This window comes from Streptopelia decaocto (genome assembly GCF_964273445.1).
Source record: "Streptopelia decaocto genome assembly, chromosome: 14".
In the NCBI taxonomy this organism is placed as follows: Eukaryota; Metazoa; Chordata; class Aves; order Columbiformes; family Columbidae; genus Streptopelia; species Streptopelia decaocto.
Genome location: NC_138669.1, coordinates 441655 through 469437, shown reverse-complemented (window position 1 = coordinate 469437; position 27783 = coordinate 441655). Strand labels below are relative to the sequence as shown.

Below are 27783 nucleotides of genomic sequence, written 5' to 3'. Positions count from 1 at the left end.
TTCAGATCACTCAGGCTAGCAGCTGACAAAGACAGTGTTCTTAGAAACTACAGAAGGTACAAAGCCAAAGAGTCCCACTCTTACCTAAAATGCAGGCAGCCAGAGCGAGCAAATGCATCCAAATGGGTGTATCTTGATGCACGGGACTGAAAAGAGAAAATCCACATTACAAAGGGATTGTAACTAAAATTAAATCCATTTTAGGTTACATGTAGAAACCAATACAATAAGTTTTGCTTTTGCACATGTGGAAATCAGAAAAGTAACATCTGAGCATGCGTGGGTAGCAGAAGGCACTTGACTACTGTTGTCCATGTGTCAGCACAGTAACCTGCTTTCATGTGTAATTCGCCAAAGAAGAAACCTAACTTGTGAAAGGAGATAACGAGGCACTTTTTTTTACCTCCCTGTATCATCTGGAGCCTGAAGGAAGGAACAGATTTACAGCTACTGTCCAACGTGCTCTTGCAGCCGCCCGAACCGCACGCCTCCAGCAGCTGCCGCTCCAGCATCCCCGCTGCACGCGCCCACCCGCCCGACCCCACAGCGCAGCTCAGGCTGCGGGAGCTGTAACAAAGCTCCACTGTTCGGTGCAAGGATTGCGTGCAGCCAGCACTGAACACAGAGCAGATTAATTCATCAATGTTTGCAAAGCCCTTTCAAACAGAAAATTGCTCTAGAAGCTGCAGATTGTTATTGCAGAACACTCCCCTGTTAGCACTGGAGTTATAATCCATTTCCCTTAATGTGTTCTGAGTAAGAGGATAGGAAACATGAGACTGCAGTTATCAATTACCACAGTTATCCAAGAACATGCAAAAACTCGCCGTTTTGATAGCTGTCTTTACACAGAAAGACTAATCTTGGAGTCAAATAAACAACTGCCTTATCATCTGAAGTTTAGACAGCTGTTTCTGTATGTACTTGTCGTACGCGTTGTTGATACAGTTATTTTCTTTACAGTTGTTAGTCAGCAGAAGACAGGGCCCCGTGGGGTAGGAACATACCATTTCACCATTCCCTGGCATTTCAGTGGTTAGCACTGTCCATTCATGCTTTTGTTTTCTCAATAGTGTCGGCACCTGAGTGACATTCCAACTGGTTTCAGTTCTGCAGCTTCTGAGATTGATTTGTTTGTTCAGGTAAATATCCTACACAACCTAAACCTAGGCTAGGTCTTGCAACATTTCAAATAGCACTTTAATTTTCATAGCAGCTCCTGAGTCATGACTGGCACATAACCAAAATAAAACAACCCCCAGCTTTCGACAGTTTATAAAAAGTGGCAACATTCCCACAAATCTGCTTTGTCTTTATAACAAAGCAGCTTCTTTGTGAGTAAGGCTCCAAGGCATGTTTCTGATTAGTTTATTCAGTCCTGAGTTGTTTTTTTTTTTTCCACTGGGAATTTAACATATTTCGCATGAAAAAAAAAAGGGGGGGGGGGGCTTAAAATTCAGCCTTTGTTTTCACACCCCAAGTCCCACTGTCATGGTTTTGGCTGGTTCACTTCAGAGAACTAAATCAGTGGCCCAAGTTCACACTATTTGGATCTTAGGGTTTGTTTTGCATTCATGCTAGTGTTTAATTACTGATGCTGTCCAGGTAACTTGATATATATTTATTTGGAAAAAGGCAGTTGACAATCACAATCAGATGTGTTGGACTGATTAAGGCTAATGGATCTTTTAGGGCATTAGGTATTTAAAAAATTTGATTATTGCAGCTAATGCATATCAATATTTTTAACTCTACTGAAAGCACCAGCCTAATAGATCATATTTTGCCCAACTTCGCGTAAATAAAAGATGTGGGAAGAAAGTTACAGGGTGACTATATGTAATATGCACACACAATCTCTTGTTGGAAGTGACTTGAAAGCACCCACTAAACCCCAAATTCTTAGTGCAAACACGTAGTGTGGGATTGGCAAGAGCTGTTGTTTCTGGGTGGGTTGCTGTGATGAACACCTGCTGCACATGCAAACCACACCAAAATGGTTTTTGAATAGTTTTCTTGAGGTGCCAGACCCTAGTCCCATTGAAATCTTATAATTAGGCATTGGAATATTTTTTCACGAAGCAAACATAAAGCTTTTCAGGCATACAGAGCTCTTTATCATGAACTCTGTGGAAAACTGTTCATTCTCCTTGTCCTTGGTCTCCTGAACTATAATCACTTGCAGCTTTACCTCTGCACACAGTTAACACACTGTTTGACCTATTGGAAAAATTGGCTTATTCTCTAAAATACTTTCACACAGGATCTGTGATGATTTTCAGATGTTTGCTGTGATATTTCACAAAAAACACTGCCTAGTTTTTAAACTTTGTTTTAAGCACTATAGACTGCCAAGTCTATGCCACTTAGAATGAGGGAGGAAGAAATACTGTTACGATGGGTAACGACTGGACGCCTGTATTCAGAGATGTTATTTACTAGTTCATCTGCTACAGCTCCATAAATTCACAAACTATTATTACTAATCAGGTGCACTTCTTTAAGCATGACTGTCGCGGATCTCACAGATGAAAGAACGATATACAGCCAAGTTCACCAAATTGCCCAAGGTCACATACCAAGACAGCAGCAAGTCGGGCGGGAGCTGCGGGCGCGGCGCAGGAAAGGGCCGCCAGCCCTGAGGAGGGGGCGACGCTCTGAGGTGAGCGGGAGGGTAACGGCGGCCTCTGCGGGCACGGAGCTCCTCGCGGGGGCACGGAGCTTTCTGCTGGCTCTCCACCTCCTCGGCGGGCGCTCGGGCGGGAGCCCCGGGCAGACGCGGCAGCGCCGGGAGGAGGCGCCTCGCTCGCAACAGATGGTTCAACTGCAGCCGCTGCTGCCGCATTGGCCGGCGCGAGCCGGGCGGAGCGGGGCGGGAGGGACGCGGCTCGCGCGGGGGGCACGAGCGGAGCGGGCACGAGCGGAGCCCGCCCCGGCCGGCTGTCCCCGGGCCGCTGTCCCCGGGCCGCTGTCCCCGGCCGGCTGTCCCCGGCCCGCTGTCCCCGGCCGGCTGTCCTCGGCCGGCTGTCCCCGGCCGGCTGTCCCCGGGCCGCTGTCCCCGGGCCGCTGTCCCCGGCCGGCTGTCCCCGGCCGGCTGTCCTCGGCCGGCTGTCCCCGGCCGGCTGTCCCCGGCCCGCCCGGCCGTCCCCGCCGCTCGCTGCCCGGGCGGGGGCGCCTGAGCCGCGGGTCGCCGGCCGCTCCGGGCCACCTGTGGGCTTCCGCCGGGCGGGTGCTGTAAGTATCGCCGCCTCCGTGGGGCCGCCGGGCGGGCTCCGGCTGTGGGGGCGGGAGGCTCGGCGGGCTCGGCTCCCCCGGCTGCTCCGTGTGCTTGGGGGGGAGCCGGAGCTGCCGGCTTCTCCTCCGGCTTAAGCCGTGCAGTAGGAAGATGGGGAAGGTGTGCGGGGCCGTCCCCCCGCGGGCGGGAGGGTGAGTCAGTGTCGGGGAGATTCTCCTCAGCGGTGAGGCAGCCCCTGCCCCCCCCGCCGCAGCCGCGCTGGCGCGGAGCGGCCTGTGGCGATACCGAGGAGCTGAGCGCCGGCGGTGCGAGCGCGAGCTGCAGGTGGGACCGCGCGGCGGGGCGGGGAGTGCCCAAGGTCACGCGCGAGGCAGCGGCCGCGCTGCGGTGCCGTGCGCCGGGCCGGTGCCGTGCCGTGCCGTGCCGGGCCGGGCCGGTGCCGGTGCTGTGCCGGTGCTGTGCCGGGCCGGGCCGGGCCGGTGCCGGTGCTGTGCTGTGCCGGGCCGGGCCGGTGCCGGTGCTGTGCTGTGCCGGGCCGGTGCCGGTGCTGTGCCGGTGCTGTGCCGGTGCCGTGCCGGGCCGGTGCTGTGCCGGTGCTGTGCCGGTGCCGTGCCGGTGCCGTGCCGGTGCCGGGCCGGTGCCGTGCCGGTGCCGTGCCGGTGCTGTGCCGGTGCCGGGCCGGGCCGGTGCAGTGCCGGTGCCGGGCCGGGCCGCTCGGCAGCGCTGCGGGCTGGAGCTGTGCAGGGGTAGGTAGGTCTCTCATTAGCTTATTTATTTGTTTCCTGTAAAGCGTTACGTGTGGGTGCAAGGCTGTGCAGAGGTACAGTGCCTGTGTCATCTCTCTTGCTTTCTCCAACCTACAAACACGTGAACATGTGCTCTTGCTTTTCTGTGACTAATGTTAAGTTCATTAGATTAAAACCAGAAATTGCTGGTTGAAATATGATGTTTTTTCTTCACTTTTACCATGGCAGTAAGTACTGTCTCTGCTGTTAACAGTCAGTGCCATCAGACAGGAGTTGTGAAAAGCCCCGTAACGGGTTAGGTGTCAGCTGCATTCTGAAATAAATCTGCAGTGCAATAGCTTTTATGCTCAATGCGTGTGAGATGTAGAGCGTGGTGGGCCTTGCTTTGAGAACTGTTGCACTAGAGTATGGTGTGATTAAGAGCTCTCCAAAGGATGCAACTGGAGTAACTGTTTTAGTGCTAGCTATATGCATAACAGCTCTCTCCTTCCCTCTCTCCTCTCCAAATATAATTTTAATGAGTTTACATAAAGATGTTTTTCTGTAGCTTGTCCCTGCTAATGTTCAGTGTTTCTCAAGTTTCTCATTATGTGTAAGTAAAACCAATGTATGTAAGGATGTTATTTTGATTAAACATGTTATAAGAGTCCTCAGAGTCAATACTCTTGAATTTGGTTGATCCTTGCATTTTATAACATGTGAAACCTGAAAGTTTAAGTGTGCTTTTCAAAAACTAAACTAACCCTCTTACCATCTTTCTCAATTTTACCTTAATTGCTTTGCTTGCTTTTGGGGAATAGGGAAATGAAATGTGAGAGATGTTTAGGAAAACACTCAAAATATTAGTGTAAATATGACAGCTTTATTTTTAATCTGTTTTAGGGAGTATTAGTGAAGGTAATAACTTCATGGTGATGGAGTAACAACTGTAAATATCAATACCACACAAGAAATAACACAAATATCGGATGAAGTCTCATTGCTCCAGAGAAACATGTCCCATTTAGAAATGGGCAGTGCCTTATTTCAAGTTTCTAAAAAGAAGGCAATTGAATTGCCTGCCTTGTTTGAAGACCTTAGATGGGCAGCAGTCATTGTGACAGGCTGGAGTTGTTGATCCCTGGGGTAGTGAGTACTGTTAACAGTGGTTCAATTGGGGTGTCATTATCTTATGTCAAATTAATAATTATATGTATGGATCTTCTCTTTCTAAATGTAATGACAAGATCATCTGAACTGAAGTTTGTGGGGAGTGAACAAGGTAGTATTAAATGTCTATATGTGTCTTGTCCAATAACTGCAAGAAAAAGCAAGTTTGTTCTCTTCTAATAAGTCCTGTATCTGCAGCCCCAGTGACTTTGTACAGGACTGCTGTAAGGGGGATGAATGGGCATCTTTACTTTTTCCTAGGAGTGTTTAAATGGGTTGTGTATAGTATCTTTTTTCTTCCCTTTTTAGGCAATCTGGGGAATAAGTATCTTTAATCCTAAAATCACTTCTGATGAATGTCGTAACATCCAGTTTACATTACTGAACTTGATCCAGAAAATAATATTACTGTATTGTGGAAAAACTGCATATTGGTTGTTAAAATAGTAAAACTTAAAAATGCATATACTTTGAAAACTCAGGGCTTTGTTCTTGCTTCAAGTTGTTTCTTTTACCCAAATTATCTTATGGGCCTGAGGAAATATCTTAAGTATTGGAGAAAGCTGGGCTTGTATATAAGTGTGAAGCAAATCGAGAGCTCCGTGAGGTGCGGACTGTTTCTTTGTGCTGTGTCAGGAGCGGTGCTCTTCTGTGGTGCTGGGATTTGGAAAACTACCGGGCAGAATCCAAGTGGATCTGGGATTCTTCGCTGTAGTTTTGCAGAACTAGAAGGATTATCTAATGGCCTGTTTGCTTTCTTTGGCTCAGACCTCAGTTTAGGGTGTTCTGGAAGAACCATTCAAATTACTTCCTTGTGATCCTGATGTATTTGAATTAAGTGATTTCCTTGTGTTTTGCATTATAAAAAATAAAGCTATACCAGGTCTACTTAGGAGAGCAAAATGGGGCAAAATCTAGTAAGATTGTTTCTGCACTGTTGAGATAGTCAGCTTCATCAGTAAGAGTTCAAACGAGTTTGATGGGGCAAGTTCTGAGTGGTTGTCACTGCTCAGTAATGCCGTGGTTCCAGAGCACTTCTCTGTGATGTTTTTTGTGTGTGTGCTTTGGTTTGGTGTTTTTTTTCCTTCTTCCCCTAACTTTAGTACACACTGACTCAAATTCATCACTGATTTTCACCATCTGTGTGGTCTTGCAGCCAACATGGAGCTTGTGCTGTTGGGGAGGGAAAGAACAAAGATACAGCTATGCCACTGACTGTAATGTTTAGAATTATCAACTTGTTTTTTAATAAAAATACACTATATATACATATCCTAGTAATCAGGTTAAAGGAAGTACCCGTTACTGATAAATGCCTAATGATCATCCTGAAGTTACTAGCTCCTGCTGTTGCAAATGCAATTGCCTTCCATCACCTTTATTTCTGGGTAAATTCCACGCACATCGGGTTTGTGTGTTATTCTGTTTAAAATAATTTACCCTTTGGTTTTCATCGAGGTTGTTAAATGCTTTTCGTCCCGCTCACTCCCTGCCCCGTGCTGCATCTGAAGGACTTTCTAAAGAACCCGGCTCCTTTATGTCATCCTTTCTTTGTCAGAGGGACCGTGTAGAACACTTCAAAGGCTTAGAGAAAAATTACATGATTCTGCTCTTAGGTGATACATGCAGAACAAATTACCTTACAAAAAGCCACTTCATTGTGCATGGTGAAAGGTGAAAAGGCATAATTGCATCTCAAGACAACACTGCAGTGTGTCCTCTGCTGTCTAATGCATTGGGCAAGTCTTGGGATCTTGCTGTGCATCTAGAAATACCGTGACACGTTGGTCTCTGTGATCCACTTGGATTCTTTGCGGACTGCTGCCAGTCCTAGCATGCTGATAAAAGTGGAGGCAGCTGTAAGAGTGTAGATAAGTGAGTTCCAATTAGCGCCTCCGAATCTTTATCGAATTATCTGTCTTTAGTCACACTTGTCTGGTAGTCTAACTACAGAATCAAAGCAATCTTTAAAAAATGTTATTGAATTTCCTTGCATGTCATATTTGGATGTGTTATCTTTTCAGTGCCGTCTGCTGGAGAACAGAGCTGCAACCAGTGGAACTTGGCTATGATACAGACCTTCTAGGTTCTGTAGCTGTTCTCAGTGTGATATTATGGCGTCAAATTAGCAACTTCGGTGATATGAACTAATTTCTTCATTCAGACTGTGACTTTTGTTTGGTAAAAGGATCATTAAACATATGCAAACATCCTATGTGCAGTAAAAGATCTTTGGGCCCTGACAAATGATAAATGAGAAAATTACAGGTTGTAGGAAAATGTAAATATCATTCTTTAGAAATCTATCCTCTAGCAAGACGAAAATGTTCCCCTCTAAGCAGTGAAGGATCCATTATGTTCTTTTCACATCCGTAAAGAATGCTGGAGACTATTTTGCATACTTAATGCATATCTTGATGTCTCTTCCTTTCTTTCAGGCACTGCTGTTGAACTGGGATTTGTCCTGGTTTTGTTAAGCGAGTACTCCAGCAGTGCGCTGTAGAAAATGTTGTAGCCTCGATTAACTCCTCCCATAATGTTCTGGTTAATTTTAAGTCTATTTTATGTTTTTCTTATTAACAGCTTCAGTTTTCTTTCATCAGCTGTTATGCGACAGATAAAAGTAGAGGCTCACATACTAAGTCACTTTGCGTCGGATGACTACAGGTAGTAGAAACTTACATGTTAACTGATGGATGCATTTAGTGTGGCTTTAGAGAAAGGCTTAATCTAGTTTCAGATGATTCTTGTGACTTTCTCCCTGTCTGTAGCTGTGTAAGGATTTGTGGTGTGAGGTTAAAGCATCGATGTCACCAGTTTCAGGAGATAAAAGCATCAACAATATGATGCATTTGCAGTAGCTTATTCCAAGCCTTTCTCCATTTATCAGTTACCTGCTTAACCAAATTTTGTTACAAAATTCTTAGAATATTATTTTGAGTCTTTTATTTTAAGTATTTCTGCTCTGTGCTAATGAAACTCTTCTAGCTACGAAAGAGTTATTTTAGGTTTGTGTTTCTTACCGAATTCAGTTAGTTCTGATTTCTCAATTTTAGAGCATCTCTGATTGCGTGTTCCTGATGTAGAATGGAGGTAATGCAGCTGTGGCGGCAGAGATGGGTACGGCAGAACCACCTGATTATAGTCAACGTCTTTGCTTTATAGTGCTTGCTTATTTTCAGGGTTCTAATAATATCAAGGAAGGTCAGTTTAAAACTAGCTGAGGCCAAAATCAATGTAGTGATAGGAATAGCAAGAATGGAAAAATTAAAGTTGTGGGTAATTTGGTGAGCAGGAACATTGTGGTGTCTTAAATGTTAATTGTAAAGATGTCTTACTAAAGAGTCACTAGTACCATTTCTACTTTTCAGTGTACATAAATATTCATAATCTGTAAGGGGAAACATTTCTGCTATCAATTGCACGGCAGGGTAAGAATAGCTCTCCGTTCTTGTCTGAATCAACATTAAATCAGCTTGCCGACCAGTGAACTTTTACTGGTCTACCAGATTAGCTTAGCCTTTTTTAACCAAACCCAAACAACAACAAAACACACTAAAAAAGCCCGAAATAAAAGTCGAAAGCTTCGTGGGTAAAGACAGTTAAAAGGCTTTCAAATGTCTGGTCTCTTTTAAATACCTTCCAGAAGTCAGTTTTAAAATATCCGCTCTGTGCATTTGTCTCGGTGGTTCAGTTCGTCTGGCAGTTGATCACACTTTTCTTTTACTGGTGAGATAGTCTCAGAATTAGCTAATCGAATCTGCAAATCAGGTTTTAAAAATGTGGAACCACAAGATGCCATTTTCTATACTCTTGATTTCTCCTATTCCTTCCTATACCCCAGGAAAAAATGAGCTGTCTAGTTTTGATTTATTTTGCACAACACAAAGGAAGCTTGTTAAGTCCAAGTCCATTATAATGAAATGTTTGAGTGTATGTCAGCTTCCCAGAACATTGCATTGTGTAATCCAGCACTTCACTATTCTGACAAGCTGAGGAAATGTTTCCAGTAGAGGAATCAATCAGAAGAAATGAATCATCATCTGTGGGGAGAAAAAAAGGGGGGGAGCAAAAATATTTTCCTGTATGAATTAGACTTAGTTTACTTCTGAGTGAACTCCGGCTGCCTCCAGAACAGTTCTAACCTAGAATAGCAGCATTGCAGTTGTTTGTTGTGTTTGTGCTCTGTATTCCGCTGACACAGAGGGAAAGAGCAGCAGCGAGGAAGTGACTTGTCTGAACCTTGATCCAGGCGGGTTGGAATGTTGGCAGAGAAGGAGACTCCACAACCCCCCTGGGCAGCCTGTTCCAGGCTCCGCCACCCTCACCGGGAACAAGTTTCTTCTCAAATTTAAGTGGAACCTCCTGTGTTCCAGTTTGAACCCATTGCCCCTTGTCCTATCACTGGTTGTCACCGAGAAAAGCCTGGCTCCATCCTCCTGACACTCCCTCTTTAGATATCTGTAAACATGAATGAGTCCCCCCTCAGTGTCCTCTTGTCCAGCTCCAGAGCCCCAGCTCCCTCAGCCTTTCCTCACACGGGAGATGCTCCACTCCCTTCAGCATCTTGGTGGCTGCGCTGGACTCTCTCCAGCAGTTCCCTGTCCTGCTGGAACTGAGGGGCCACAACTGGACACAAGATTCCAGGTGTGGTCTCCCCAGGGCAGAGCAGAGGGGCAGGAGAACCTCTCTGACCTACTGACCACCCCCTTCTAACCCACCCCAGGTCCCATTGGCTTCCTGGCCACAAGGGCCCAGTGCTGGCTCATGGTCACCCTGCTGTCCCCAGGACCCCCAGCTCCCTTTCCCCTGTGCTGCTCTCTAATAGGTCATTCCCCAACTTACACTGGAACCTGGGGCTGTTTCTGCCCAGATTCAAGACTCTACACTTGCCCTTGTTCTATTTCATTACATTTTTCCCCGCCCAACTCTCAGCCTGTCCAGGTCTCTGATGGCAGCACAGCTTCCAGTGTCGGGCAGCTGGCAGTGCAGAGATCTGTCAAGCCCGGTGCTGTATCTGGTGTTGTATCCGGTGTTGTATCTCTGCTTGCAGCCAATGGTGGCCCGTACGAGTGTGAGAACACACATGCAGAGGTTGCTCTTGGGGAGCCCTCTGGCTCAGCAAGTTCTGCAAGTTGTACTGTGCCTATGCTGTTGCAATTAACAATCCTTGATGGATTTTCTTTGCCTATAAATGTATCTTGTCACTAAATTGAACCTGTTTAACCATTTTAACAATTTTTGAGCCCTTGTGTTTGAATGGTGCTTTTCACAAAGGCTCCTGAAACTTTCTTCTGGGTGGTAGTTTGTAGTTGTGAGCTCTTCACTAAGTGTGAATCAGTGAGGTGGCATGAAGAGAGGGAACTGACTTCAAGATAGTCGAGTAACTGTGATTAGAATAAGATCATTTACAAAACCAAAACAACAGCTGAGAAAGAGGAAGTTCTTTGTTAGTCTGAAGTGGCAGGTTGAAAGATAACGTTTCTGATGAAGGAAAGATCTTTAGTTAAAAAAAATTGTTAATTTAAAACTTTATTTCAAGTCCCGTGTAAAATTTGTATTCAGAAGAAGCAGCAATTAAAATTGCTCATCTGATGACTTACAAATGTGTTTGGTATATTGTGAAGAATTTTATTCAAGTTTGAATCTGGTGAGGATTCCTTGACTCTTAGTAGGCACTGGACTAAAGCAGTTAATAAACTCATTTCCCAGAAAGCCTTTTTGTAAACAGTTTCACAGGTTGATTCACTACTCTGTTGTAAAAAGGTGGCTCAGAAACATAATTTAGTTGGCTATGAATTTTAAATATTATTGAGTATTCCACATCTATTGAAGGGGGGAAAACAAACTGCAAGCGATGACGCTAAAGCAAATGGTGTGGAAACCATATTGTGTAGGGTGGTGATTTGGTTAGTGGAACTTGTGATGTCTGAATGCTGTTACATTTCACATCATCTGCTCTAGACACCCTGTGCTGGAGAAGTTGTATATTCATGTGGTCATGAAAGTAGAATGGATAGTACTCCAGTACTTTATGTGGTTAAACACTAATTTTATAGATTTTTGTTTTTCATTAGGATCTCAGTGTGAGTTTCAGCAAGAGAACTCCTAGGCTACATTTCTGTAGCTCTGCAAGAAGTGCAGAAGGAAAATGTTAGGTGTGGAAGTTCCTAATGCAGGTGCCACATGCCTCTGGGTTCTGGGAAAGCTTCCTGCTTATTATAAACTTAAACAAAAATACTGCAGATAATTTAAAAGTCTTGAAGTTCTTCTTTCGCTTTTATTTATTCCTTCCATCTCTTGGGAGCTTGACAGCTGTATATTTTTGAGCAGCGGTTTTGTTAATATATGAGCTGTGCAGACATTTTCTTGTGCAAAATGTGATTTCACATCCATACGCAGGCAGGTTTTTCTCTAGCAAAGCACACCTTTTGCTTTTTGCCTTCCAGTGTATACATCTTAGTGTTCTATTCATGGCCGTACAAAGCTTTAAATAGAACTTGCCGTTTGTCTCTCATGAATCATGCATTCGTCAGTGTCTGTGCTACATTATTAATCTTTAATCTGAGGATTCAAGTATTGTTACTGAAAACATGCATCTTAGCCTATTTTAATATCACCAAGATAGGAAAAAAATGCCAAAATCATTCATTACGCTGGTTTTTCTTATGAATGATTTAGATGGAAATGGAATTACTCTGTTTATACTTACGAAAGCTCATATACTGGGACACATGTGGAAAAATAGTATTTAAGGAGGAGGGAGATGGGGTCCACAGTTGCTTGATTTTAGCATTGTTCTGCCTGTGAGAACCACCCGCCGTCAGTTAAAGCTCATGCGTTCAGGCCATGAAGTGCCCCTTTTGTTTCTGTAGGTGTAGTGTAAGCAACGCCAACTGTAGGAGGAGGGAAGATGGTTCAGATTTTGGGAAGCTTCAGTAGAATGTGTTATGTTGTACTGTGTTATGTGTTATGTTGACACAGCTTGGTGTCACCAGCAAACTTGCTGACAGTCACTCTATTCCCTCGTCCAAATCACTGATGAATATATTGAATAATCCCGGCCCCAGCACTGCCCCCTGAGGCTCTGCACTGGATCCAGGCCTCAACTGACTCTGCCCATTGACCATGACTCTCTGGCTTCTTCCCTTCAGCCAGTTCGCAGTCACCTCACTCCCCGCTCATCCAGACCCACTCCCTCAGTTCAGCTGTGAGGATGCTGTGGGAGACTGTGTAAATGCCTTACTCAAGTCAAGGTAGATCACGTCCACCGCTCTGCCATCATCCATCCATCTTGTTATGTCCTCATAAAGGTCAATGAGGTTGGTCGAGCACGACTTCCCCTTGGTGAAGCCATGTTGACTGCCCCTAATGAATCTCTTATCCCTGATATGCCTGGAGATGGCACCAAGGAGAAGTCGTTCCATCAGTTTCCCAGGGATGGCGGTGAGGCTGACCAGTCTGTAGTTACCCAGGTCCTCCTTCTGCCCTTTTTGAAGCCTGCAGTGACAGTTGCTTTCCTCCAATCCTCAGGCACCTCTCCCGTTTCCCAAGACTTGGCAAAGATGATGGAGAGCGGTCCAGCAATGACCTCAGCCAGCTCCCTCAGCACCCACGGGTGCATCCCATCCGGACCCATGGATTTATGGTGTCCAGATTGCCTGACTGCTCCCTAACCCAGTCCTCATCAACCCAGGCAGACTCCTCCATTGTCCTGCCTTCCCCTGGGGCCTCAGCGGTGCGGGGCTCCTCAGGACAGCCCCGGCAGGGCAGACAGAGACAAAGAAGGCATTCAGTAACTCTGCCTTCTCTGCGTCTTCTGTCACCAGGGCACCCACCTCGTTCCTCAGTGGGCCTACATTGCCTCTGCTGTTAGTTTTATCTGCTACGTATTGGAAAAAGCTCCTCCTGTTGTCCTTGACCCGTCTCGCCAGGTTTAATTCTAAGGAGGCCTTAGCTTTCCTAGTTGCCTCCCTACACCCTCTGACAACGGCCTGATATTCTCCCCAAGTGGCCAGCCCCTCCTTCCATCATCTAGAAACTCTCCTCTTCAAATCATGCTGTGTGGGAACAATACTGTTTGGGAGGATGGGAGCAGGGAGAATGTCCCCAGCTAATGTGGCTGCTGGAGGTGGCTGTTCAGGAGCTACAAGGCGATAGGAGGGCTGGGCCACCAAACAGGTTTGTTCGATGCTTGGCTGGGGTGTGCAGGAATCGTTCCTTTGGCTGCTGGACAGGGAGTGTTTGAAACCGTGGTATTAAAGGTAACAGAGGCTTTCCCCCTCCACCTTTCGATTGGTTCCTGAATGAGAGATCATCTTATCTTTATGTACAAAAATGCCTTGTTTGAACAGATGGAACTGTTGTTTTTTCATTCTGTGATTCAGGTCTTGATTAATTATATGCACTTTAAAAAATATAATTTAGATGAAGCTACAATATTCAAGCAGAATTGTTGAATTCTGAGAGTCAGTTGTGGTAAAGAAATACTTGCCTTGTGATTTACTGATGTACTTTAAATGATTTGCTGGGTGCTGGGGTCACCAGATACCAGCATCAAAATACAGGACCTGTGTTGCTGAAGTTATTCTCAAGTCTAGCACTTTGACTTATTTTTCGCTTTGAGTTTGAATTTTAGACTGAGTAGGAGTTTGGCACTGAATCGCTATACCTGCTAGTTGCTTTTATTGGAAAGGTAGTATTTCAGATTAAGATGGTCTCTGAAGAAAACAGTCAGTTCATGTATACCTCAGAGTTGTAGTGTCATATGGTGCACCTAGAGGTTTGATCCATGCACTCCCACCATTCAGCTGCTTGTGTTTGTTGTCTATGTATAATTACTAGTGCACCTTGTCTGCAGTGATTTCTGATGTGTTTTTTCTTATACAGCAACAAAAAAAGGAGAAAATGTTAAGAACAGGAGACTGGTTATAAACACGGCAGCAGCCATGGCAATTAAGGCAGTTTTAGTAGTCCTAGAAGACCAGGTAGATGGTCTCTTAATTAAACCTGATGTAGCCATAGCTTGCTTGGTAATTCATGCAGTCTTTCTGAACCCTTTTCTTTAGCGCAGACTTTCCTAAGATGATGCAAATCTATTGGATACAAACCAGTCCTTGATGTTTAATCTGTTCAATATTGTCAGTTCTCGCAATGCTTGGTCTATTTGACTCTTCCTGTTACAGCTCTTGAGGTATTTTGTTCATAAAAGTCTGTATTGAGGCAAATACTTCTGTATGTGGTATTTAAGTCCTGATCAAACTCTCATTAAAACCCACTATTTCAGGCTTTTTGTTAAGCCATATAACATTTTTTAGGCTTGAGTATCAATTACTTCCTTGAATATTTTGCAGTGTAAAACAAAGCAGCCCATGCAGACTGTATACAGTGTTAAATATTCTGGATTTGTGTGTGTTTGCCTATTTGCATTCAGAACCATTTAAATCGTATGCATGTGTGTTTATACACTGTATTTTGTTTCATGAAAATAATGTGAAATTAGTTAGAAGTAGTATGAATCATGATGACAGACTCGGTGCCTTGGTATCCAAGATACGTTAACATGCTGATAAGTTACTTGTTTTCCTGCTGTGAGAACTGGTTGCTGTATTTGATTCTTTAGCTGAATACAAACTAAATTAAATCTGCAGTGACCTATATTGTGCTCCAGCTAATGACCCAGTTAACCTCTGGTTAATTTTCTGTCTCTTGGTGTCCTGGGAACAGGGACATGTTTACTTCAGTTGCCACAAACCTTTAGAAATGTGCCACTGGCATTTATTATTCTGGAGCTGTGTGTTTTAATAGAAATTAGCTAATGGGCCGTGGGGGTCTGCAGAAGTTGTAGAATGCCAATGAGGGGTTTCTTTCATTTTCCTCCACCCTGATTTACATGACTAAGCTTTTAGCTTTCCTTGGTTTTGTTTTTGTTTCTCCAGTATTGATCTGTCTCCTGTGGAGGAAACAAACTATTTGCTTAACGTGCAGGGGACGTTATTGTTGGCAGCTTCCCAGAGGCTTCCTCTTCTGCATGCTTCAGATGGAACTGGAACCAGTACAGGCATTGGCAGGAGGTCTGCAACTGATGTGGTTTCATTATTGCATGGTTGCGTTATGCAAATAAATCTGAATATAACCGTAAAATAATAATAATGAAGATCTTGTCTAAGTGTGGATCTGAATACCACTTTCTCTGATGCAAATAGGATTCTCTGGCAACTGGGTGGGCTTGTCTATGAAATATACATTGTTTTCAGGAAATGAAGTTAAACTGATACAACAACCAGCAGAGCAAGGTGGACTGATTATCCAGACCCATTTGTATTAACAGTCCATAATGTCTGCGTGAAGGGTGTTTTGAGTAATGTGTAGTCCAAAACAACCTGGACCTTTTCTGGCATGTGGAACATTTGTGCTTACAGGTTGAGGCCTTGAGAAAAGGCTGTTCTGGAGCCAACTCTTTCTGCTCTGCCTGTTCCTCAAACATTTGCTATACATTTCCTTTGGGAATGAAATCCTTTCTTATATCGTGTTTGCCCATGAACAAACGAGCGGGTATTGGTGAAGCAGCGCGTGCTCGCCTGGTGCGGTGGAGCAGCCGCCCCGGGGGCAGCCCGGGCGGTTCTGCCGCAGCCGGAGCCCGCGCTGCCGTGTGAGCACACGCGTTGGAGCGGGGCCGGGGCAGCCCGCGCTGCCGTGTGAGCACACGCGTTGGAGCGGCGCCGGGGCGGCCCAGGCGGTTCTGTGAGCACACGCGTTGGGAGCGGGGCCGGGGCAGCCCAGGTGGTTCTGTGAGCACACGCGTTGGGAGCGGGGCCGGGGCGGCCCAGGCGGTTCTGTGAGCACACGCGTTGGGAGCGGAGCCGGGGCGGCCCAGGCGGTTCTGCCGCAGCCCGAGCCCGCGCTGCCGTGTGAGCACACGCGTTGGAGCGGGGCCGGGGCGGCCCAGGCGGTTCTGTGAGCACACGCGTTGGGAGCGGGGCCGGGGCGGCCCAGGTGGTTCTGTGAGCACACGCGTTGGGAGCAGGGCCAGGGCGGCCCAGGCGGTTCTGCTGAGCTGTAGAACGCTTGTTCAGACACTTGTCAGCTTTATTTAGGGGCTTTTCAGGACCTAAGAATCACTGTATGATGATCATATGTTAAAAATGTGCACCACTGGGAGGGGAGAAGAATTTTCTGTGAACAGATTCTTGGGGACTTGCTCTGTTCAGCCCGGTGGCTAAAGCACCACACACAATAAGCAGCGTCTGTGCCTTGGGTGCATTCTGCAGTTTTGCTGGAGACCAGCTCCTTCCACCAGCTGGGGAAACGGGCGTTCTCGGTTATCTGTGCTCATTTCCCTCTTACCTGGAAAACCAAATTAAACGTGAAAAAACCCTTCCCGAGACAAGACTGTACGAGCTTTATCACTTGCTGTGAAACCACAGCCATCTGAACAGGAGTTCGCATGTGTTCTACCTGGTGGTTAAACCAATTTCTTCCTCTCTTCAAAGAGCCCTGTCCACAAAGGATCCACCGCATCGCGTACTGCTGGCTGTTGGAACCCTCTCCTCGTTGGGAAGGGGAGGAATTGTGTGACTGCAGAAAGAGCACTGAAGTCGCAGTTTGTTGTTACAATGTGGCTTTGTGCCTGAACGTAAATGATGAAAAGTGTCCTCTGTTCTTCTGTGTTGGTGGGTTTTTTCTGTGTGTGTGGTGTTGGCTTGGTTTGGTTTGTGGTGGTGTTTTTGGAGGGTGCGTGTGGTGGAGAAACAAGGAGAACATAACCTCTGAGTCGCTTTGCTTTTTATGAAATTTAAGTCTAAACAAAATGAATATTAAATCTCTCCTCGTTTACTGACTGGAGCATTTTGAAAATGAAAACTCTGTCGGTCATCCGAGAGCCCCGGGAGTTCTGTGTACAAAGGGAGCTGCAGTGCCCCACAGCTTAGTCCCCGTCTTTTCTGTGTACGAGCTTATTCTGTCAGGCTCTGTTAGTTTTGGTATTGTTAGCGCTTTAACAGGATTTCAGACTTGCTGGTGGTCTCCATGGGTCCTTTCCCTGTTTCACCTCTGAGTATTCCCACTGCTAGAGGAAAAAGCAACTGTGACTGAGAAGATTGGAATTACACACAGTGTAATTCCCTTATTCATAAATTTATAAGGGAATTGCTTTTCTTGGTTAGTGGCTGAGAGGAACCAAATCACAAGCTTTTGTAAGAGGGAGCATACTTTTCAGCTATTTCATGTCCGAAGCTCAATGGTATCTCTTTATTGTCTTCTCTTAAGTTTAATAAGAAATCGATGAGAGAAGTGATGCAAAAGCAATACCTTACTCAGTATCTTTACAGACAGAATAAAGCATGACTCTGTCAAATCTTGTTGAATTTGTTTTCATAGTTTCAGCCCTTGAATATAAATATAGAATAACTTGAACTTTTTTCCCCACCCAGCTGACTCGCAGCCTGCAATTGTCACTTTGCCATAATACCTGACTATCGGAGTAAAACTGTGCAAGTGGGAAAGAAGATATATGGAAAAATATGATTGGTTTGGAAGTTGGGGGGGAGAGGTAGCGGTTAATTCCACGAGTTTAATACCAAATTTAATCTTTCTTTTATGCCATATTCTGTTATTGCCCTGGTGTTAATTTGGAGCCAGGTGACTTCAGTCCAGTGGCACCAGGGTGCTTCAGTACGCAGAGCAAATGTGCTCGCTCTTCCCTCTTTAGACCCTTTCTCTCTGAAGATGTTTACCGTTCAGGAAAAGTCAGCGTTTGGGCAGATGTACCTGTTGTTGTTGATGCTTGTAGCACAAGCAAGCCTCTTCGGATCTTTGTGTGCGGTGTCCTGGAGTTTGGATTGCAATGATTTGGTGTGGGCTGGGCTGTGCCGGGCGGGCCGGGCACTGGTCCCTGCTGCTGCACAGCGCTGGGGCCGCTCTTGTTCTCAGGTGCTGTGTGTCACATGCAGCCGGTGAATCTCGAACAGCGCAGGAGAGGGGACGCTGTGGTGTGTGATGGGGCGAGGTCTGGACGCCCTCGCTGTCAGCTCTGTAGCGGCTGAGCCGGCGCGCTGGGCTGAGCCACAGCCGGGGGTGCTGGCGCTGGCTGGCAGGCTCGTGGGGAGCAGCCTTGGAGGCTTGGTGTGGCTCTACCTGTGCTCATTGGTCCAAGGGATCCGTATCTTTCAATGTGATCATAGGTGTGTTATGAAAATTTGGAATTCATTATTTTGAATTTAATGTGAAATGTTATTAAATGAGTGCACAAAGCCTATAAACAATTAAAAAGCAAATGCCGATCATTCACTTGCACACCGAACTTCAGGTTTTTAACTCTACCTTCTTTCTGCTGCATCTTTTCCTCATGTTGGCTGCAAATAGAACTCAAAGAGATTTCCAGAATGTTATTAAAACATGAAATCAGAAACGTTTCAGACTTGCGGCATTAGGAGCTTTCCCAGTGCTTGCTTCAGATAGGACCTTGCCATGCCCAAGGTATTAGATACACGCTGATAGAGAGAAAAGAGCTTCGCGTTCAATATAAATGTAAAAAAGCTTTAGACGCTGTTGATTATCTGTCGCTTTGCATGAATAACTACAGCAGCTTGCAAATACATAGGATTTGGCAAAGAGACCAGAACTGCAAATCCTTTGCAGTAGCACTGCACTCAGATTAAGTTCCTGTGAAATCTTTCTTGCCTCAATCACTAATTTCACACTCTAGGGGTGGAATCGTGAAGAGTTTATACCATATAAATCTTATTTTAATAACAGCTTCCTTGAGCTTTAAAATGTTTTTAGGAGTTATTGCTTTTTGATAAGGAAATAGTATATAATGCCATTGTAGTAAATATTGTAGGCTGTTAGATGTTTTATTTTATATTTGTAGCATCCTTGACAATTTAGAGAATATTGGGAGAGTGAGGCCCAAAACATCATTCTAACAGTGCAAATTCTATTTACTGTGGTGTTTGTGGGCAGGAATAACTCTTAAAGCATCTGTTAATAAGTTACTTTAACTATATTTGGAAAATAAAACTTGATTTTGCAACATCTTTTTATATGCAGCAGAAAGAGAATAAAATGGATAAAGCAGTTTGTGAAAACTTTTACATAATAATATTATACATCAAAATCAGTATTTGTCATATGAGCCTTGTGCATGGTTTTGCTGGAAAAGGCGGTTCCAGTGCAGACAGAGCAGCCGCCCCAGGCCCGGGCAGCCGGGAGGGCGGGCACGGCAAGACCCGAGAGGGGAGGGGGCAGAACAGTGTCTGGTGGGGAGAGTTCTCCCTGTGCAGGTCTGCAGCCCGCGCTGCGCGTAACCTGCGCTGGTGGGGGACAGAGAGTCCTCCCTGTGCAGGTCTGCAGCCCGCGCTGCGCATAACCTGCGCTGGTGGGGGACAGAGAGTTCTCCCTGTGCAGGTCTGCAGCCCGCGCTGCATGTAACCTGCGCTGGTGGGGGACAGAGAGTTCTCCCTGCGGCAGGTCTGCAGCCCGCGCTGCATGTAACCTGCGCTGGTGGGGGACAGAGAGTCCTCCCTGCGGCAGGTCTGCAGCCCGCGCTGCATGTAACCTGCGCTGGTGGGGGACAGAGAGTCCTCCCTGCGGCAGGTCTGCAGCCCGCGCTGCATGTAACCTGCGCTGGTGGGGAGAGAGAGTTCTCCCTGTGCAGGTCTGCAGCCCGCGCTGCACGTAACCTGCGCTGGTGGGGAGAGAGAGTCCTCCCTGTGCAGGTCTGCAGCCCGCGCTGCATGTAACCTGCGCTGGTGGGGGACAGAGAGTTCTCCCTGTGCAGGTCTGCAGCCCGCGCTGCGCGTAACCTGCGCTGGTGGGGGAGAGAGAGTTCTCCCTGTGCAGGTCTGCAGCCCGCGCTGCGCGTAACCTGCGCTGGTGGGGGACAGAGAGTTCTCCCTGTGCAGGTCTGCAGCCCGCGCTGCGCGTAACCTGCGCTGGTGGGGGACAGAGAGTTCTCCCTGCGGCAGGTCTGCAGCCCGCGCTGCACGTAACCTGCGCTGGTGGGGGACAGAGAGTCCTCCCTGCGGCAGGTCTGCAGCCCGCGCTGCGCGTAACCTGCGCTGGTGGGGGACAGAGAGTCCTCCCTGCGCAGGTCTGCAGCCCGCGCTGCGCGTAACCTGCGCTGGTGGGGAGAGAGAGTCCTCCCTGCGCAGATCTGCAGCCCGCGCTGCATGTAACCTGCGCTGGTGGGGGACAGAGAGTTCTCCCTGTGCAGGTCTGCAGCCCGCGCTGCGCGTAACCTGCGCTGGTGGGGAGAGAGAATTCTCCCTGTGCAGGTCTGCAGCCCGCGCTGCATGTAACCTGCGCTGGTGGGGGACAGAGAGTTCTCCCTGCGGCAGGTCTGCAGCCCGCGCTGCGCGTAACCTGCGCTGGTGGGGGACAGAGAGTTCTCCCTGTGCAGGTCTGCAGCCCGCGCTGCGCGTAACCTGCGCTGGTGGGGAGAGAGAGTTCTCCCTGCGGCAGGTCTGCAGCCCGCGCTGCACGTAACCTGCGCGCACAGCACGGGCCGCAGAGCTCCTACAGCCGGGTGATTTCAGATTATTGTGATGCTCATCCAGCAGAGACAGCGTAACCTAGTACAGAGCGCTAGCTAGTACAGACTGGGTTCTGGAAGTTACTGCCCAGCATGAAAAGGGAGAACTAGGTGCAATGCAGGATGCAAAACGGGTCCTGTGAGCTCTTTGGTCTGTTGTCCCTGGCTGGTAGCTGTTTACTGTTGATGGGATCAGACTGAGTCATCCTGTCATCTGTAACCGGAAGGAAGATGCCGAAGGTGGTTTTGGCTGTCTGAGTCAATGGTGAGGGATGGAACAGGGTCACCCGGAGCCTGCAGATTATTTCATCCGCTTCGTCCTTGCTTGAACTTGAGTGCCGTTTCCTCAATAGCCCCGTTCTCCTGCACCAGAATGGCTTGAGCGTGTGCTGGGTTCAGTGAGAGGCTCTTCTTGGTGGAACTCTGTTTCGTACTTCGCTAATTAAGCCATCGAACATATCTCATCCTGGTGGCTAAAAAAGGGGTCAGAGCTGAAAATTGTCAGCAAGGATAAGAGATTAAAGACCAGAGTAATGTCTTTTCTGTTCAGTTATTCGTACCGAATGAGTGTGGTGACTGGGGATGAAGCGGGGGGGGGGAAGTGTGTGCATTGTATTTTATAGATTATCCCTGTTGGTTCTGATGTGTAGGCGTAGATTATACCTGTGTTCTTGTTTAAATAAACCAGCTATTTTTTGATGGTACCAATGAAAATGAAGAACTACAAATGATCTGTTCTGCCTGGTATCAGGATCTCTGAAGCCAGAATATTTTTCTGTCATTCTGTTTTGTGTGTTCTCTATCACAGTGTTTTGCTACCACCATTAGCTTCGGAAGTAGCTGCCTTTCACTACCAGCTTTGGTGCTCCCCAAAGTGCTTATAGAAATATGAGTGATAACACCATTCACTGTCTCATTTGCTTCAAATGTTATACCATCTAGGCTATAGACTAAAATAGCTATGGTAAGAAGGCAGCATCAAGCTTTTGGGAGCTCTGTATTGGATCTTAACAATATAATCGCATTCTAGTTTAAATTGAAACTTCACAATAACAAATTAACAAGGAACAGCAGATTGTGTCCTATAGAAAAATACCTCTAACTGGTCTGATATTTTGAAGACAAATGTCTGCTTAAGTCGTGGAAAAACCAATTGTTGTTACAACTTGTGGAAAATATGGAGGCACCTGTTAATGTCCACAGAGTAATGTGGACACTGAAGTTTTTTCCCCAAATGATCCTTTTTTCTTAAAGGATTTTTCACAATAAAAATATCATACTTCATAATACACATTTATATCAAAATCAATATGCAAAGCATGTGATTAAAAGACAAGCACAGTTGGCATTTGAACATCAGTTTTAATTGAGGTGGTTCCTCTAGTACATTCTGTGCACTGCAAGGAAATTAATGGCAGTCTCGCAGTCCTTCAAGAAAAATGAATTATCCCTGCTGATTCCCAGTTCCTGCGCTTCGTTCTTAACGCCGTGTTCTGATAGCCCCGCTGCTTTGGAGAGCCGCTGTGTATTTATACATACAGGATATTTCACTGCTTTGGGGGAGGCTGCGGGCATGTCAGAATTCACCAGCTGGTTCAGGTCATTACGGCTTGAGCAGCTCTTTCGTTTTGAGTGATTTATTTAGTCGGCCTCTCATTGAGTCGTCAGCAGTTGGGAGAGACTGTAACCATGTGCAGAAAAGACCCCAATTTGTCAGCTCAAGAGAAGGGGAGTTGTTTGCAGGCAGAGGGGGAGGAATGAGTTCATCGTGGGCCTGGCACGCTGCTGTCCCGGTGCGGCGCTGGAGGGGGGTGGTGTCAGCTGTCATTGCATGTGAGGAGCGTTTGTTGCACTGGAAACGATTTTTTAGTAGTATGGCTAAACTAAATTTCTTGAAATAGCCAACATACAATGGATTTAAGTAGCTTTCTTCAGTGTTGCGTTGGCACACACAAAAAAGCCCAGTCCTGTGTGGAGGTTGCCGTTAGTTTTAATGTGGATTCCAGCTCCAAGCTGACTTCAGCCACAGTTCTGAGTTCTCAGCCAGTTTCCAGGAGTCCCAGTTCAATCCTCCCTTTCCCTGGCCTCTGTAATTGGGAGCACCCGGTCCTGGGCTGTGAGGGGTTTGCAGCTGGAGGAATTGGCTCTGCTCGATTCGGGATGCCGGAGCGCACTCGCCGTGCTTGGTTTCTGGAGCTGGTTTGGCTGCACAGCGTCGCCATCTAAACACATCAACCCGGTCAGACGTAGCACATTGTACCAGCCAAGCAGACATGGCACTTAGCTCCTCCTAAGACATCTTTTGCTGTCGAGAGGGGGGAAGAAGCCCCCACCCTAGCTGACAGAACTACGAAGCTGTCATCTTCTGTTAGAACCAGCACTACAGGAGGGCGACGTGCGCGTGTTGGCGCGGGGGCTCTCAGGTGTTGCTGCCGAGGAACGGGGAGTCTCAGCAAGCACAGGCTTCTCCTTTGCTTTTCTCTTGGGACAATTCAGCAGCAGATTATCCGAATCTAATGTAGTATTGTGTGTTTGCCTTCTGATGATTTACTATAGTAACAGCTGCATAAAGAATGAAATACATCACTGCTGGACAAAAATCATAAATAGAATTTATGGGCTAATCAGTGTATTATATGTCTTAATAGTGCAAGACAATAGCTGGGTACAGTTTACCATATTACTCATAAAAAGCTGTAAGTACACATAATACAACCAAGAGTACAAGCAGTATGAAAAGTAGAATTTGGCTGTAAACTGTTTACATCTTCCTTTGAAAGTTACTTAGCACGTTATTTATGGGCTTCAGTTCTGCTGGCTCAGCCTGTGAGGTAAGAGAGCCCAGAGTCACAGGTGATGCTGAGGACAGACGCTGCAGCAGGAGCTGGCTTTGGGAGACAAAGTGCATGGCAGAGGCCTTAGTTATTTAGGCTCCTCTGCTATGTGTCACTAGGACAAGACATATTGCAGCAAAGCTCAACAGAATTTAATGTAAATATGATCTTTTTCACCCTGAACCAGAAATATTTGGTGTAGCATTCTGCAGAAGTCATCGCAGACATTAGTTTCAGTCCTTACTGAAAGAACACAACTGTAAATTCTTTAGGTTGTTTTAATATCCAAGTTCTTTGTAAATTTTTCTGAGATTTTTCTTCTTTCTGCGGACACATTATTATTAATGACATAATGAGTTAATTGTGGTTTCTCATTTTGTTAGAAAGCAGGAGTTAGGTTTAAAGATCCAGGCTGAGCAGTTCCCCGGTGCGGGGTTTGTGCTGTGGAACACGGAGCAGTGCCGGCAGTGCAGGCGCCGTGTGGAGGGGCAGTGTGGCTTAACTGGGGTGAAAAATACCTTCTATACAGGAAGCATGCTATTTTTGGATACTCACATTGACACAAATCCCTTGCGAATTAAACCATTTAATATATGAAATGGAAAAAGTCCTTCTAATCTTCCTTTTGAATGAGCCAAGAAATAAGATCCATGAACAGCCTCAAGTGTGAAGAGGTTACTATGGCTTGGGTCCAATATTTTTTATAAGATATTAGAAGAGTTGCACTGCCGGGAGCTTAAAGGAGAGCTTATAGCCTTCTACAAGATAATGCAGTATATATCGGAAAAGACGGCCATTTTCACGGCAAAAGCTTTCAGTTCTCTCCGGAAGGGGTGTTGGCGCTCCCTGACAAACGCGCACTGTACTCACCTGCCAAGGATTGCTTCTAGAGGGAAGCAGTTAAGGAACTGTAGTTGCACCCCTTTCTCAGGAGAAACAACGCTCGCGTTTCTTGTCGGCTCTAATAGACACTACAGTGACTATGATTAAGAGATTAATACATACTTAACGTTGTTTTAAAAATTATATTAGGTAACTTTTGGTTAAAAGTCCCAAGTTTGATGCAAGTTTCAAGACACCTTAATATCTGGGATTTGTATAATAATAAACTATTTTTGTAAAGCATTGATTTTTAACATGGTGCCAATTTTTAAGCCTTTTCCCCCTTCAAGCAACATGCTTTGTCTGACATTAAGCTGTTGCTTCTGCTATCCAAATTAATAATATTGACTGGATGGTAACTTTATAAAGTCTTATAAATTTCAGATCTCTCTCTTCACATGGGTAACCTTTTCTTATGACCTGATTTAGACTTCAAAGCTAAACCACAGCAGGTGAATAATATGAATCCCAGTTGCTTCTTTGAACAGGTGTTTGATGATCCAGGGTTTCTCTTGTGCTGTTCGTAGCTCCGCTTCCCTGTCAGCAGCCCCGAATCTCCAGCACTGTGCAGGTGGGGCTGGCTGGGAGTCTGCTCGAGCGCAGCGCTGTGCGTACAGAGCTGTCTGCTCTGCTGGCACTGTCGCTGCGGCTCTGCTCTCCTCGCGCTCGTGCACACAACACTACAACTAGTAGCATCAGAAATGACTGCCCGTGGTTTTACTTATAACAGAGCTTGAAAATTCTACATACGTACCAGATCTGGAGGTTATCCTGGTCGGGAAGAGTCGTTGGCAATACAGCAGGTGCTAGGAGCAGAGCTGCCGTGCAGCAGCGGTGCTGCCGGGCTGCGTCAGTCGCAGCCTGCAGGCCTGCACTGCCCATCGCTGACTGCAGACGTCCTGGCGAAGCCTTTGTTTCTCAGCTTGTAGTAGTAATAACAAGTTAAAAAAGATTTGAATTCATTTTGGAACCCACAAGTACCATCATTGCTAAATATAACGCCCATTCAGCCTTGGTGACAGAGGAACTTGGAAGTGAGCAGAGTAGCATATAGGTTTTTGTTTAATGCTGGAAGGACAACTGCATGTGGAAAGTGTGACAGCAAAAACAAGTGTTTTGAAAGAGAAAAGAATGTCAGAGGGGCCAAAGGAACAAGCAGGGTTTTGTAAAACTAATTCTACAACAGGCAAATAAGACTGCTTGTGGCTAGTTTTGTGAAGTGGTGTGGTTCCTTCGGCGGCGATGTTACCATCCTTGTGTGATGCTGCATCCAAAGAAACTGGTCATAGCAGCATTCACTTGGTGCTATAGTGGTGGCGTGGCAGTCCTTCCCACAGGTGGGCACGCGGCGCTGGTAGTGGCTCAGTGGTACATTTTGCCATGTTCTGACTAAATCAGTGCCTTGAAGTGGGAACATGGTGATGTTCTTACATTGTCTCTTTGGAGGAAACTTCAAATTATGGGATTTGCCTTGTGTTCCTAAAGTCTGATTTTAATGAGTGGACTGTTCTAGTTATATGTGCAAATAAAAGCAAAATTGTGTACACTGGTGACTCACTAATTTGTTCATGGTAATGTTTTACAGCTGCTGGTACTGGAAGCTTGATTGCTCGCCTCAGTATTCCCCTATAGAAGACCAATTGCTGACCTTGTGAGTATAAAATCCTCTTGTACTACGTTAATTGCCTGGTCTCTGTGGCACTTAATATTCACTCATGTATTCCATGAGGAGATTTGTAGGCATGTTCAAAGTTTATTTACTGATAAGTAGTTTTGCCTGGGGAACAGAGCTCGAAGTTTCCTTTTTGTATGCAAAAAGTAATTTTATGTTCAGTTTCCAGGAAATCTCTTTTTTCAAATAATGGAAAGCAGGTATTTTCCTGGCGGTTGAAAAGTTGTCAAGTATTTTTCTGGTGGTTGATCTTTACAGAAAGTGCTTGTTTTCTGAGAAAACTTGACAAAAGAAAGCATTATTGTAAATCAGTGTAGTTGTATTAAGCTTAATAGATGTATTGACTTTTGACAATTGATGGTCTGGTGTGGATAGGAGGGGTTTAAAATTCTGAATGTAGTTCATTGATACTGTGGCTTCTCAGTCAAGTACCAACAAACACACTCTGGGCTCTGTGAAACTATCAGGTTGGTGGTTCCAGTGTTCAAAGTCACTAAATAATTTGTTAGGATACAGTTTTTTGAGTCATGTCACATTTGCATTACACTGAAGAGAGTCTGTCCTGTGCCCGGTATTCTACATGGAATACTGCATCTTTTTCATGTGCTTTGAGACAACTATCAGTTTGAGTTGTGCTCCGGATTTGAAAGCGATGCTGTGGGAGTCTGGTAGCACACCAGCACAGCGTGATGGAAATACGGTCTGGCTGCCTCCTCCCTGGCATCTTCACCGTTCACACGGATGTTTCTGCCAGTGTACCTCCCCCGGTCTTGCTGTTCGACCTCCAGCTCATGGAAGGACCTTACAGGAATGACCATTATGGGTAAGATGCTGCAGTGCATTGGTGCTGAATGCTGGTCTTCACAAGAAATTCAGATGACATATTAGTGAGATTAGTACTATAGGTGAGCTCGGGCCCAGGCTGGAATCTTCAAAGCATATCTTATTTAAAGATCAGTTCATTTACCTTTTATTGAAGCGGGGAATCAAACATCTGTGCTGCTTTTTTGGTAATTACCTCTGTTTCTGTTTAGACAAGCTGTTTGTATTCCCTCTCTCTTGCATTTGGAGAGATCTCTTTTCTGTCTGCCATTCCCTTCTCTTGCTTTCTGAATGCTCTAGAATTCAGTTGGCTGCGTTTCATCGTTCTGCTCTTTGCTCTCTCTCTGTCACGCTCTTTGCAATGACAGTTTTAAGCACGGACCTGCTGCTTTGCCGTGGTGCTGAGGCAGCAGATGGTGCAGGGTAACGCACACGGGCAGGCAGAGGAAGGAGCTGGTGGGTGGCAGTGACCGTCCTGGATGTGCCGTTTCCAGCCCGCACCCCGGGCCGCTGGTTTTCGGGTGTCTGATGGGGAGCCCTCGCCGGGGAGCAGCGCGAGCTGGCGCGCTGAGTGACAGCGGAGCTGCCCTGTGCTGTTCTGTGCCTTCCCTCCCATGAACCCAAACAGCTGGTGTGGTTTTGTTTGTTCTGACATATTGCGCTTCATAGTAGCATAAATCTGCCAATCATTAATAGAAAGGAATTTGGACTTTCTTGATTATGAGGTTGGTTTTTATTCCTCCATTGTTGCCTTTATATGTTTTTACCTCTTGTACGGAGGACTTTTGGCATTGAAAATTTTGTGTTGTGCTTCTGTTTGGAGCATGACTGAGAAACTGCTTAAATTATTGATTAATTTGGATTTAATGTTGGTTCCAAGATTCTATAATTTTGGTTTAACTGAATGTATG

The 27783-nt window shown here is 46.1% G+C and overlaps 2 protein-coding genes across 10 annotated transcripts in view; one reads left to right on the top strand and one right to left on the bottom strand.

The window, feature by feature from the left end:
• The window catches only part of LOC309445894 (uncharacterized protein), a 51922-nt gene extending 49068 nt beyond the window's left edge, over nucleotides 1-2854 (bottom strand). For all 3 annotated transcript variants that reach the window (XR_014185377.1, XM_082065133.1, XM_082065134.1), the window contains exons 1-2: nucleotides 2580-2854; nucleotides 85-146 (exon numbers count right to left, since the gene is read on the bottom strand). Coding sequence is in view for 2 of the 3 variants with exons in the window: in XM_082065133.1 (XP_081921259.1) it covers nucleotides 85-146; nucleotides 2580-2845 (328 nt within the window). In the remaining variant the exon portion in view is untranslated. The remainder of the gene's footprint in view (nucleotides 1-84; nucleotides 147-2579) is intronic.
• A 239-nt stretch (nucleotides 2855-3093) lies between these two features.
• The window catches only part of SULF2 (sulfatase 2), a gene marked incomplete at its 3' end in the record, with an annotated part of 102163 nt that continues 77473 nt past the window's right edge, over nucleotides 3094-27783 (top strand). For 5 of the 7 annotated variants that reach the window (XR_014185375.1, XR_014185376.1, XM_082065125.1 and 2 more), the window contains exons 1-2: nucleotides 3094-3234; nucleotides 25964-26029. Of the gene's footprint in view, nucleotides 3235-3542; nucleotides 3560-25963; nucleotides 26030-27783 lie in introns of those variants that run through there. The other 2 variants (XM_082065128.1, XM_082065131.1) reach the window with 2 other exon arrangements.